A 14,611-nucleotide genomic window follows, 5' to 3' on the forward strand; every position below is an offset into this window, starting at 1 on the left:
TTCCAATCTTCTTAGAAAGCAGGTCTGGTTATAAGGAAACATTACCTTACTTGGAAACAGGTGAGGGTTGGTGACAAGGAAATCTATCTCAACAAATTCCAACCAGCGCATGCTGGCTTGGAAAAATGAACATCAGAAATGATGATGATGACAATGATGGTGATGATATATTAGCACATCTTTTTTGTATAGGGTACCACTTTGTCTAATATGGATAAAGGTGAATTTGATTGTTATTGCTTATCCCTAGGTTGGCTCTGATTGGACAGACTAATGATGAAAATAATCCAGGCTGTGTTTTTGTACATCCTTGTCGTTTGTTTGTTCCTTCTCAAGCCATGCCTGGCTCATAAGGGCCAGTTTCCTGGCATATAGGTTCCCCACCTGGATGGGATGCCGGTCCATTGCAGGTGAGCTGCAAGATGCAGGAGGAAAGAGTGAGAGAAAGTTGTGGCAAAAGAGTCAGCAGAAGTCCGCCATTACCTTCGGCCGGAGCCACGCGGAGCTTAGGTATTTCGCTCATAAATACACACATCACCCGTGATCCCTCGACTGTGAGTCCGCTGCTCTAACCACTAGGCCATGTGCCTCCACGTATTTTTGTACATCAAGAACTACTCATTGAATTCATTCTTTGAAATGGTTTTGTCTAATTTAAAGACTTGAGTGCCATTTCTAGCAGATCAAGTGACTATCTAGAAACACTATTGTGGAACATCAGTGCCAGCTGATATACACAGACATAACCCTTACAAGAGAGAGAACATACTTTTAGGTCATACTATACTAGGCAAACAAAACAGTACCTTTGTCTACTAAAAAACCTCTCTCTCTCTCTCTCTCTCTCTCTCTCTCTCTCACTCTCTGACTCTGTGTGTGTGTGTGTGTATTAAGTTGTGGGAGGGATACCTGGCAGTGTTACAGTTATATATATACAAATACCATCTCAGAATGGATATCATTCTTGTAAAATGATAGTGAAACTTTTCAAATGGTTGATAAGATTTACTTATTGCTAACCATACTTGAACATGATATAAATTTCGAGTGCTTCTATTTTTTGCTTCTAACTCTACTGTTAAATCTAGAGGTCAGTGTTCTAGATTCTGAACCTTGTCAACTTGTAGATAATAGTAAGAGCTCAATTTCTTTTTTTTCTGTCTACGTTTGATAAAAATTCCGTTGTTGATAGTTTGAACTCACATTTTTGTGACAACTCTTCTTGCATTCTACTAATTTTCGGTTTATGTTTGCTGTAACTTTACTTATCTGATAACTTGAACAAATACTATAGACATTCAAATACAGGACAACATGAAAGTACATATGTAGAGCTTTCTCTCAAAAAGTGTCCCTAGAAAAGAAAAAGGGTCATGTTATATTTAAAGTCCTTAAAAAGTAATTTTTTGTCCCTCAAAAGCAAACCTTCATTTATTTAGAAGCATATGCAGTAACTGACAAAGATGAATGTATTCTGTTCTTTCATGATTTCGACAGAGCCCAACGCAGTTTGCTGCTCTCTTCACCCTTTTGATACCACCCCACCAAAAACCGCCTCTGGCTCTGGAGTACAAATGTCATGCTTTCATAAATTTTGAATTAAAACCTTCCACCAAACCTTAGTCACAATTTATGCTCCTAACACTAGCTTAATGAGAAAGAAACACAGAGCATCTCAAAATAAATACAGTAACGAAAGGGTTAAGGAATATTAGTTGATCTTGTTTATCACCCAAGGTAATGGCAAAAAGTGCAAGATTATCTGCAAAATCTATTAGTTCCATGTATTTTCTCTATTAATACTTAAAGTGTAATCAAGAGTAATGATAAACAGGAAGGGCACGAAAGTATTACCTTGAAGAACTCATGAAGTTACATCAAACATCTCAAACTCATTATCAGAGGTGAGGATTTTGTATCTCTGTAAAGTACTTTAATTGTGTCAGTTATCTTTCGAAGGTTTGCTCAGTGAATTGAACAGAAATCCTTTCTAAAATTTACAAATATTAATACCACCTTTGGACAGCAAAGAGTTATTTGCAACTAGTAGGACTTGCGGAAATTCCATGGTATAAGTCAGCATATTTGAAAACATCATGTTTGTATATTAAACATAAGCAAGGAATTAAAATTTTTTTATCCTGCCAGTTGATGAAAACAATACTTTTTAATATTTCGTTCCAATTTTGTCACCCTTTTCAAGCCTAGCCAGGCTCATGGGCCCGGTTTCCCGGTTTCTGTGGCGTATGTGTTCCCCACTAGTTGGACGGGATGCCAGTCCATCGCAGCATTACTCAAGAAGCAGGAAGAGAGAGTGAGAGAAAGTTGTGGCGAAAGAGTACAATAGGGGTCGCCACCACACCCTGCCAGAGCCTCGTGGAACTTTTAGGTGTTTTCGCTCAATAAACACACACAACACCCGGTCTGGGAATCGAAACCACGATCCTCCGACCACGAGTCTGTTGCCCTAACCACTGGGCCATTGCACCCCCACACTTTTTAATATAATTGAAACAAATTTCAAAAGTATTGCTTATTTACCTCTTTGAAATATCTTTGACGGATATGATGTGCTTTACAGTTTCAGGAAATAAAAGATGAATTCACAAAATAAAACATATTCATTCAGATCAATTAAATGTTTATTATTTAAATCTTTATTACATATTTTTACAAAGTAAATAAATAAATACAAGCTATAGATACAAACATTCTACATCACAAATGGAACTATATATTTCTTTACTACCCACAACCGGCTAAACAGAGGGGACAAACAAGGACAGACAAAGGTATTAAGTCGATTACATCGACCCCAGTGCGTAACTGGTACTTAATTTATCAACCCCGAAAGGATGAAAGGCAAAGTCGACCTTGGCGGAATTTGAACTCAGAACGTAACGGCAGACAAAATAACTATATGAACTGTATGTGACATACATATAGAAACAGATATATAAAAAGAACTGATTTAAATGTGTATGAAATAGGAATTGTAAGGGATCACAGAAAACACTTTACAAACTGTGGACTTAATGTTTTACCTCTGCCACCAACTTTGCATAGAATTAACTAACAAAAGGCATTAAGCCTTTTCCATTATTGGAACCTTTTTAGGACTCTATTCTTACTTTTGTTGCAATACTTTAAAACAAATTAATTTACATAAGAAAGAAGCTAATTAACTCTATCAGTTATTAATTGTTAACATTGCTATTTATCTATTCATTCGCACACACACACACATGTTCATTTATCTATTGTTGTTGTTGTTGTTATTAAGGTGGCCAGCTGGTAGAATTGTTCGCTGGCTGCACGAAATGCTTAGCAGTATTTTGCCCATCACTACATTCTGAGTTCAAATTCTGCCGAGGTTGACTTTGCCTTGAATCCTTTCAGGGTTGATAATTAATTACCAGTTGAACACTGGGGTTGATGTAATTAACTCATCTCTACCTCCAAATGGCTGTCTTTGTGGCAAAATTTGAAATCATCATCATTATTACTACTACTACTACTACTACTACTACTACCACTACTATTAATATTATTATTATTATTATTATCATTTATTATTATTATTATCATTTATTATTATTATTATTATTATCATTTATTATTATTATTATTATTATCATTTATTATTATTCTTCTTCTTCTTATTATTATTATTATCATTTATTATTATTATTATTATTATTATTATTATTATTATCATTTATTATTATCATTTATTATTATTATTATCATTTATTATCATTATTATTATTATTATCATTTATTATTATCATTTATTATTATTATTATTATTATTATTATCATTTATTATTATTATTATTATTATTATCATTTATTATTATTATTATTATTATCATTTATTATTATTCTTCTTCTTATTATTATTATTATTATCATTTATTATTATTATTATTATTATTATTATTATTATTATTATTATCATTTATTATTATCATTTATTATTATTATTATCATTTATTATCATTATTATTATTATTATCATTTATTATTATCATTTATTATTATTATTATTATTATTATTATCATTTATTATTATTATTATTATTATTATCATTTATTATTATTATTATTATTATCATTTATTATTATTATTATTATTATCATTTATTATTATTATTATTATCATTTATTATTATTATTATTATTATTATTATCATTTATTATTATCATTTATTATTATCATTTATTATTATTATTATTATTATCATTTATTATTATCATTTATTATTATTATTACTATCATTTATTATTATCATTTATTATTATCATTTATTATTATTATTATTATTATAATTTATTATTATCATTTATTATTATTATTATTATTATTATAATTTATTATTATCATTTATTATTATTATTATTATTATAATTTATTATTATCATTTATTATTATTATTATTATTATAATTTATTATTATCATTTATTATTATTATTATCATTTATTATTATTATTATTATCATTTATTATTATTATTATTATTATTATTATCATTTATTATTATTATTATTATTATCATTTATTATTATTATTATTATCATTTATTATTATTATTATTATTATCATTTATTATTATTATTATTATCATTTATTATTGTCATTTATTATTATTATTACTATCATTTATTATTATCATTTATTATTATTATTATTATTATTATTATTATTATTATTATTATTATCATTTATTATCATTCATTATCATTATTATTATTATTATTATTATTATTATTATTATCATTTATTATCATTATTATTATTATCATTTATTATTATCATTTATTATTATTATTATTATTATTATTATTATTATTTTTATTATCATTTATTATTATTATTATTATTATTATCATTTATTATTATTATTATTATCATTTATTATTATTATTATTATTATTATTATTATTATTATTATTATTATTATTATTATTATCATCATTATTATTATTATTTTTATCTGTTTTGCAGAATGTTAATGTCCACTATGTTAGTATTGGAGATAAAAATAAGCCCCTGATGCTTTTCGTCCATGGTTTCCCAGAATGTTGGTATTCCTGGCGCTTTCAAATAGTTGAGTTCTGTAAAAATTACAGGTAAGATTCTAACTTACTTCACCTGTAATTATAAAACTTTGATTTAAACACATCATCAGATTTGTTTCACATCCTTGCTATTAAAAAATAGAAATTAAATTAAAATTTCATGATACTTATATACCATTTTTTATATATTTTGTACTAGACTTGAACTAATAAATTTCCCTTTCAACAAGCATCAGTTTTCTCAGTTTTCATGTTATCATTTGTTTGTTCATTTTTACACCTGTTTTCCCAAGTTTAACAAATACATTTTGTGACATGTTGTGGTATTGTTTTACATCCAGAAGCCCTTCATGTTTCTAATCTTTACTTGATTTTCATGTATTATAATTTTTATTCCACTTGCCTTTCAAAGTACCAAGCTGCAAGACAATTTGTTTGCAAGGAATCCTAATGTTTTCTGCCCAATGCTTGTTTGTCATTATTTACATTTATACAGAATGTAAATTATATGCACACACATGCAACGGCTTCCATACAGTTTCCATCTACCAATTTCACATTGACAAGGCATTGGTTGTCCCAATGTACAATACAGTGTGATAGAACTTATGTTTTATAGAAAGAAAGGAATCTCTGTACTCAAACAGCCTAGCCTACAACAAGTTTGTAAACTTTTCTAAATAAGGTACAGGAGTGGCTGTGTGGTAAGTAGCTTGTTTACCAACCACATGGTTCCGGGTTCAGTCCCACTGCGTGACACCTTGGGCAAGTGTCTTCTACTATAGCCCCGGGCCGACCAAAGCCTTGTGAGTGGATTTGGTAGATGGAAACTGAAAGAAGCCTGTCGTATATATGTATATATATATATATATATATGCATGTGTGTGTTTGTGTGTCTGTGTTTGTCCCCCTAGCATTGCTTGACAACCAATGCTGGTGTGTTTATGTCCCCGTTACTTAGCGGTTTGGCAAAAGAGACCGATAGAATAAGTACTGGGCTTACAAAAGAATAAGTCCCGGGGTCGAGTTGCTCAATTAAAGGTGGTGCTCCAGCATGGCCGCAGTCAAATGACTGAAACAAGTAAAAGAGTAAAGAGTAAGATTAATGTTGAAAGCTATAAAGTATGAACTACCAATAAAAAAACCAAACTAGTTTGAATGTGTAATGCATAGCAAAATCAGTAAAAGTTCTTTGGGCATGCTTACTGTTGACACAGTTTCTTCTTTTATGCTGTTGACATTCCTGGCTATTTTTCTTATTATTTATGTTGTCTCTCTCTAGTGTAGGGACAATGGTGTTATCAGTTTAATGTCTTTTTTTTACTACACTTTCGTCAACAGCTAGCATACAACAAGTTGTCTCAACTTATTGTATGTAAATAATTATCAATTTACAAATCCTCAACATTTAAGGTCTCTGTCTCACTGCCATACAGCCTTGCAGTTCATACCCATGTATCATACAAACTACTTTTCACTTTGAGAGAGATATCCTTTACGACACCAACAGAGATAAAAGCTCCCTGAACATTCTCTAGCACATTCTTACCATCACTGTTATACCCTTTGGAACATCCGTTAATATTGCTTATTAGATTACCTTGATAACAGAAGCAATTAACTATTTCTAGGAAACCATCCACACATTGAAGAAGAACATTTTCCTGTCTTCTTTTACTGTTTATTACTTCAGTGCATCTGCTTCACACAAAGTCTGTTTTCTCTGTAAGCCTGCCTGCAATTCCACTATATCTCTTGTATATTCACAGTTTATAAAGTCCTCACTCTAAGGAATTGTTAGCTATATCCTTTCTGTATATCAAGCAAGGACAAGGCCTCATGATTCTAGGTTTTGCCTCCACTTCTAGTATCTTCTCTCTCATTCAACTACTGTTTTAGCTGTAAGAACTGGGTCATCAGCATATAGGCATTCTCACTGTGAATTCATATGAAAGTCCTGTGTATAATAAATTGAAAGGGACTCAGAATTGAGCCTTGAGGAATCCCTACATGTATACAAATTTCATTGCTGTACCCATTGTTGACTGTTATCTTCTTGATTCCACCTCTATACATTGTTTGTGTGGCTCTTACAAACCATTCATCTACTCCTAGCTACCTCAGTGACCACCAAACCACAGAGCAAGATAGCTTGAGAATGCCTTTCTCAGGCTGATGAATACTTGGCCATTGTCATATGCCTGCCACACATTGATGACACTACAATGAAAGTCTTCCCAATTCTCATTGGTATTCCTGAATGACCAAGAGCCTTTCCTTCCTTTATATTCTTAATTGCTTTTTGTATCAGGATTTTGTCAACTGGAATGACAGATCTCTGTTGGCATTACTCTAGAAAAATTCTCTTCCTCTCAAGCATTATCCACAGCCTCCACAGCCTTTCATAATAACATCTCTGTGTTTTTTACTTCTTAATGCCAGTGAGACCAAATGTGCCATTATCATTCCATGAACACTTTTCCCTTATGACGTCTTGATTCTCTGCCTTGCAGTCTGAACAACATCTTGCTTCTGATCTTCATTGGTAAACCTATTAAATTCTGCTTCTCTCCTTGCTAACTTCATCTGACATCAAGTTTCTTTTTTTTACTTCCTCTCTTTCCAAGCTTATCTCTTATGTCTTACGTGTGTGTGTGTGTGTGTGTTTGTATGTGTCTGTCTGTCTGTCTGTGTCTGTGTGTATATGTACCTCTGAATCTGTCTTCACATCAGTTTAAAAAATAAAGGTTGATAAAATAAGTACCCTTTAAGGCAGTGCCCCAGTATCTAGCATGCCCACCCACAGTCAATTGGTTTTAACCAATAGAAAATATAAATTATTAATTAGTATTCATCCCCCCCCCCCCGCTGGTTTCAGTTGGTTGACTATAGCGATGCTGGTTCAATGCCTTGCAGTGTTATTTACATAATGGAAAGGCTTTTAATAGCATCAAGTTATGCCATGCTGTTGTTTCTGAAGATGCAAGGAGTTTGAGGCATCAAACTTTTCAAGAAGGTGAGATTGGGATGTATCTCAGACATAGCTCTCCTCTCACCACTGATAAGAGTTCCAGTTGGGAATGACTTCAGTGAAGGGGATACTATCTCTCCCAAGCTCTTCACTGCATTTTTTTAAATGACCATCAGTGACATTGACTGGAATGGTAGAATCAACCTCAAGAGCCAGCTATTGACAACACTTCCAGTTGCAAAACATTTAGCACAGCCACAGACTCTGCTGTCACAGACTGAATTCCCAGAGTTCAACAGTAGGCTTCAAAATATACCACATGCAAACAAAATACAAATAGGTTTGAATAAAGGTGGGAAGAGATAAAATTGGGGAGGTGAAGGAGTATGTCTGCTTTGGACTGGCAGTAAATATATGCTGAGACAAGAATATTCAAATCTCATTCAGGATAAGAGCAGAGTGGAAGGTATTTGCCCTGATTAAATATGTACTCAAAGCACAGCAGGAGAAAACCTTGCATATCATCATCACCATCATCATCATCGTTTATGTTTAATTGTACCATTCTACCTGCACCTTTATATGCAAGTGAGATATGGAGTACTGCCTAGGAGAAGGAACAGTGGATGGCTATGATACAGAGGACCACAGAAAGATCCATATTGGGGATATTAATGGGGGAACATATCTGAAGCAAAGTAATTTGTGAACAAAGTGCAGTGAATGAAGTGATTATGGAATCCTGGTAGCACAAGCTTCACTGTGTTGGAGATTGTTATAAGATTCACAGAAAATGGTAGAACTATGCAGTTATCAGGTGTTAATCCAAGAGATCAAATGAGATTGCTTGGAAAATCTCAAATACAAAAAGTTATAGTCAAATAATATGGCCCAAATGGTAAAGAAGGATACAATGAAGGAAGGATGGAAATTCATTATAACAGCCTAACAATCTGGTCAATAAAAAGATAAAGTGAATATGTTATTAGAATAACTTGGTGAATATTAACGATTTTCTCAAATATTTCATTTCATTTCAGAGTTGTTGCTTTTGATCAAAGGGGATATTCACTCTCTTCTAAATTTACTGATAAGAAGTTTTTCACAATTGAAAAACTATCTGCTGATGTGTCTGAAGTTATTCAAACTCTTGGTAGGTTCCAGCTAAAGACTAATTTTGTTGCTGATATTTCAATCTAAGTTAAATCAAATGTTGTTTCTTTTACTAGTATTAAATCTTTCAGTTATTCATTAACTTTACTGTGGTGTTATATATATATATATATATATATATATATTACATGTATTACTTATGAAATTTCAACAATTAACAGATGCCCCAACAACTTTACATTTCAACCACCATTCTCCTGAATAAATATATTTTATAAATCACACTCCATTCCAACCCCAGCTCAAAGTTAGATTTGTAATTTTAGACTTTCAGATAAAGCGAATAGGTCAGTAGTTATTACTGATAGTACCATTTCAGAGTTCAAATCTTGAGACTGTCACAAGTATATTATGTATCAGTAAAAGTATGTAAATTATGTGAGGTGATTTATCTCCATTAGTTTTAACAATGAAGACTCAGTTGATCAGTCAACTAAATTACCTGCTCATTGAATAAGCATGTAAGTAGCTGAGTATTCCACAGATGAAGAATTAACATGACACAGTATGTGACAACTCTGTACTTTTGAAATACAGGTACAATCCATCCTTTGGGCATTTTCACAGTTTTTGTTCAATCTGTTTCACTCATAAGGCTAGGGTTGACCTGAGGTAATTTTGTAAAAGAAACTTTCTCAAGATGTTTTGTTGTGAGATTGAACTTGGGGCTGAAGCAAACTTATCTGTTTGGCTGTTCTATATCAATCAACAAAGCTTCTGTAATAAAGTAGTGTGTGAACTATAATTTATTCCAAATACAACTACACCAGTTATCTGTAAAAGGTATTAAACTACATGATTAAAAATTCACAACTGAGCATTTTATCCAATTTTATGCATAAGGATTTTAAAGAAGACTGGTCTAAACAGAACAGGTGGAGACACATGTGATGGAGAGTCACTGAGGAGGTCACAGGGCGTGAAGATTTCAGACAAAGGGCACTAAAATAAGAATAATAATAATAAAGCTGAAGTGAAAAAGAAGTACATAGTTTGTGTGATTAATTACAAAGAAAGAAAAATGGAAAATGACCATCCCCAAATATAACAATTTTAAAAACACTAAGGAGTTAAAAAAAACTGTTTAAGAGAGGGAAGAGAAGAGACTTTTCCAGTCTTTACAAGATGTTTTATAATATAATAAAATTATACAAAAGACATTACTAGGAAATCTGATATTATTTTAAATCTAATCCATGAGTAATTTTCATATAAAAACTATGTCCTCAGGCCTCATAGATACATGGAAGGTGGTGGATTGACAGCCTTTAGGGCACTCTGAGTTCAAATCCTGTTGAGATCAACTTTGCTTTTTCATCTTTTCATTGTTATTGAAACAATGTCAATTCAGGGTAGAAGATTGATGCAACTGTCTGATGGTCAGGCAAAATACCTTGTGATTCAGACTCCTTGTGCACTGATAATAATGCCCACAACAACACTCATGACAAGCTAAATGAACCAATGTTGGGTGGCCTTTCATTTGGACAAACATCAGTGGCATAGTGTGGGAGGCCTGCATTTATGAGAAATTGTGACACTTCCTCATAAAAATCTTACCCAGCTCTATATACACATGTCTAGATACACGATCAACTTTGACCAACTAAGCCCCTAAAAAAAAAAATAAGATACTTGTTAGATTTTGCTTCACTGAGCAGGTCTAATAAAGCCAAAGCATGTCCAAAATTTTCCCTGTACCGAACAATGATCGTTGACTCTCCATAACATATCCCAATCTAATTTTTGATGAATTTATATCTCAAAGTTCTTCCCCTTGCCTGCCTTGACAAGAAATATCATGAGCACTAAAGTTTCTTTTCTTTTCGTTACAGGTTTAATTATTGTATTAACTTACACTTGATAAAATTATTTCTTATATTCATGGGGCAAATTAAACACCTACAAGTTATCCTTTATTTATTTATTAAAGGTTACAAAGATTGTGTGCTTGTTGGCCATGATTGGGGAGGTGCAGTAGCATGGAATACAGCCATAAATTATCCTCAGTTGGTTTCCAAATTAATCATTATGAACTGCCCACATCCAACAGTCTTTTCGAAATATCTTCGGAGCCATTTCTCTCAACTTAGAAAATCATGGTAAGAATATCACATTTTTTATTCACTCCAAAGCTGCTTCTCCCAACTGGAACTTAGCAAGATGTTTGCTAGGGTATCCACAAGAAATAATGATGCTTAGGTTAATTGTTTGTAAATGCATTTTTGTTTTTAATTCTATTATTAAACAAGGCAGTGAGCTGGCAGAACCACTAGAGTCTTTTCTGCAGCATTTTTCCGGCTCCTTACATTCTGAGGTTAGTTTTACCCTTCAACCCATAGGGGCTGATAAAATAAACTACCAGTCAAGTACAAGGACTGATGTCATTGACTGACCCCTTCCTATCAAATTTACCTTAGTCAGAAACCATTGAGAAAACTTGGCATCTGCAAGTAATAAGGCAGTCCGAGAAGAAAAATGATTTCTTAAGAGAAAGTTCTGACCAAACAAGGGCTTGGCTAAGTGAATTTCTTAACCCTTTCATTACCAGCCTGGCTGAAACCGGCTCTGGTTCTAAATACAAATGTCTTGATTTCATAAGTTTTCAGTTAAAATCTTCCACCAAACCTTAGTCACAATTTATGTTCCTAACACTAGCTGAATGATAACTAAGTTATTTTACTAAATTCTTTTTTATATTTAAAATAATTGAAAGAAACACAAAGCATCTCAACAGAAATATGGTAACAAAAGGGTTAAACTTTCTTTGAGACATCTTATGAATTTTGGATGGTCAACCATTTCCAAGTTAGTTTTACTTGTTTAATACTTTATGATATTTAAGAGAAAAGGAAACCATAAAGACATTTAATCATTCTGAGACGGGAAATGTTTTGGTGGGGTTCACCATGTTTGGAAATTCTGCTCTAAAGTATTTTTAAATACAGTTTTTTTTTTTCTTAGAGTTTAAACATAATATTTAATGTAGTTTCAAAGAGTTACAAGGAGTATAAAATTAGTACTCCCAACTTTATTTTCTTTCATATATCCTTGATACACACTCCCAAAACTTTGCTTAAATGTAGCCTACATTTGCTGTTCAATATTGGATTAAAATTTCAATGCACTTAACATCATAATTTTTATATCTCACTCACATTGTTTATTCTTTCATTCCAGGTACATGTTTTTCTTCCAAATGCCATACATCCCAGAATGGATATACTCATTCAACAAATTTAAGATTTTTACTAGACTCTTTAACAGTCATTTTGGAGTCAGAAGGGAAAATATGACAAGTGATGATATTGATGTTTACAGATATGCCTTTTCTCAACCAGGTGAGCTGATCTTAGTATTTTAGGAATGTTCTAAGCCTTTTAATATCATCATCGTTTGGTATGCTTAGTTTAACCCCACTCAGTTTTCATTTCACATTATTTTTACACACACACACACACACACACACACACACACACGTGTATAAAGTACTTTATTCTAATACTTTTGTAACTGATGCGTTTTTTCTTTGCTTTTGTAGTTCTTTTTCTTCAAATCCTTTCATGAACCAAGTAACATAAATATGTGTTTATTTGGTCTACTACCAGCTGAGAAATCTGGTGTGACAAATGCTGAATTTAAACATTTACAAAGGTCAATGTTAAAAATAATTGATATATTCACTAGTAATATATAGCTTTTATTTTTAATTTTGTCATTGCCATAGTGTTAATAGTGTTATTTCCTGGATGTTACACCAGATTTAATGGTTAGTAGTTCATTGAGACATCTCCCATATTTTAGGTCTCTTTTTTTTTTCTGTATTTGCACCAAGTGTTATAAACTTACAATTTATTCTTCAGTCATACGTTGATGCAAGCTGTCAGCTCTTTCAACTGTTTTGCACAGCATTTACACTCATATACTGTGTTAAGTTATCAAAACTAGACTTATGTTTACCAGTTACAACTAAGTATTCAATTAGTTATTCTCATTTCTTGGTTTGCTTAATATATATATATATATATATGAACTATTCAGAAACATCAGCATATCTAAATGTCATCATATTCAATTTTTCACCCATATTATTTTAAATTTAAATTTAAATAGTTATGTTCTCTAACCGGCAAAATTCACTGCAGAGAATTATTTTCTGTAGAAATATTTCCGGTAGTTTAGTGTGCCATAACGAAGGCTTTTCAAAAGTGACTCCAATTGTAATTGGTAGAACTGTATACATGTTGAATCTCATGTGGACATCTCGTGTATAATTCTGCAAATTATAGTTGCTAAGATAATCACACTGAAGAGTTTACAGATGATTACGTAAATGATTATGTAAGCATTAACAACGAAACCATGGTTTGTGATTAATCTATATTTTGTATCTTTTCATTTGTCTTGCTCGATTACGTTTTGGCATTTGCTAAATTTTTCTTGAAAACATTCCTTTCTTAGTGGTAAGACCATAGTGAATCTTCTTCTAGCATAATGGATGTCCACTTACAGGTCATCCCTTTTATATGTACCCATGCTAGCATGGAAAGCGGACATTGAATGATGATGATGATGATACAGGAGTAGTTAGCAGTAAGATCACCCAAGAAATGAGTTCCCAAGAAGTAGTTGATAGCTTCTGTTACGTAGATATCATAATCGCCAGTGGAGGGGGATGTAAGTAAAGTAGCCAGAATAAGGACAGGATGGAAAAAGTTCAAGGAATTGTTCTGTTGGTAACAAAAGCACTTTTTCTTTGAGTGAAGGATGGCTTGTATGGTGCTAATGTATGAAGTGTGTTTTTGTATAGCATCAGAAACCTGGGCTTTCAATGTGAAGGATATGTGTTGGCTGGATAGAAATAGTCTGAGTATGCTCCACTGGATGTTTTCATGTTAAGGTGTGTGAATGACTGAGCTGAGAGAAAAAATAGGTGTACGAAAAATCAGCTGTGTGTGCAAGAGAAGCTACTCTAGTACAGAGGTGTGTGTGTGGAGGAATTTCAACCATGTTTCATGGTCTGCTACCACAACAGCTCCTTTATAGGATCCAGTTAGCTCAAGACATCATCAGGAGGAACCACATCCGGTCTCGGCCCCTACTCCTCTACCGTTTTGACATGGCAGGGGACCCCCTTTCAGAGGTGTCTTCAGCTCTGGTGTTGAGTGCATGTCTTCTTTCTTCTGTTCCCTGGCCTCTTTGGTGTAGCGTCAACGAGTGTCAGCGGGTGACTGACTGTCTTGTCAAATTTTTCCCTTTAAATACCTGCCGCTAGGCTCCAGCAAGCAGCCAGTGCCTAACAATCCAAGTGAACAGAGCCTGCTGAAGAGATAGACTTAAGTGGTAAGGGTTGATCTTGGAATGCTCAATGTCACAAAGGATAT

At 32.7% G+C, this 14,611-nt stretch overlaps 1 protein-coding gene across 1 annotated transcript in view; it reads left to right on the forward strand.

Annotated features, from left to right (window-relative positions):
- The window catches only part of LOC115232433 (epoxide hydrolase 4), a 29,302-nt gene that overhangs the window by 13,716 nt on the left and 975 nt on the right, over positions 1 to 14,611 (forward strand). Inside the window, exons 2-5 of the mRNA XM_029802305.2 lie at positions 5,010 to 5,134; positions 9,095 to 9,207; positions 11,161 to 11,329; positions 12,408 to 12,568. Of these exons, the coding sequence (XP_029658165.1) occupies positions 5,010 to 5,134; positions 9,095 to 9,207; positions 11,161 to 11,329; positions 12,408 to 12,568 (568 nt within the window). The remainder of the gene's footprint in view (positions 1 to 5,009; positions 5,135 to 9,094; positions 9,208 to 11,160; positions 11,330 to 12,407; positions 12,569 to 14,611) is intronic.

This window comes from Octopus sinensis, linkage group LG2, assembly GCF_006345805.1.
Source record: "Octopus sinensis linkage group LG2, ASM634580v1, whole genome shotgun sequence".
In the NCBI taxonomy this organism is placed as follows: Eukaryota; Metazoa; Mollusca; class Cephalopoda; order Octopoda; family Octopodidae; genus Octopus; species Octopus sinensis.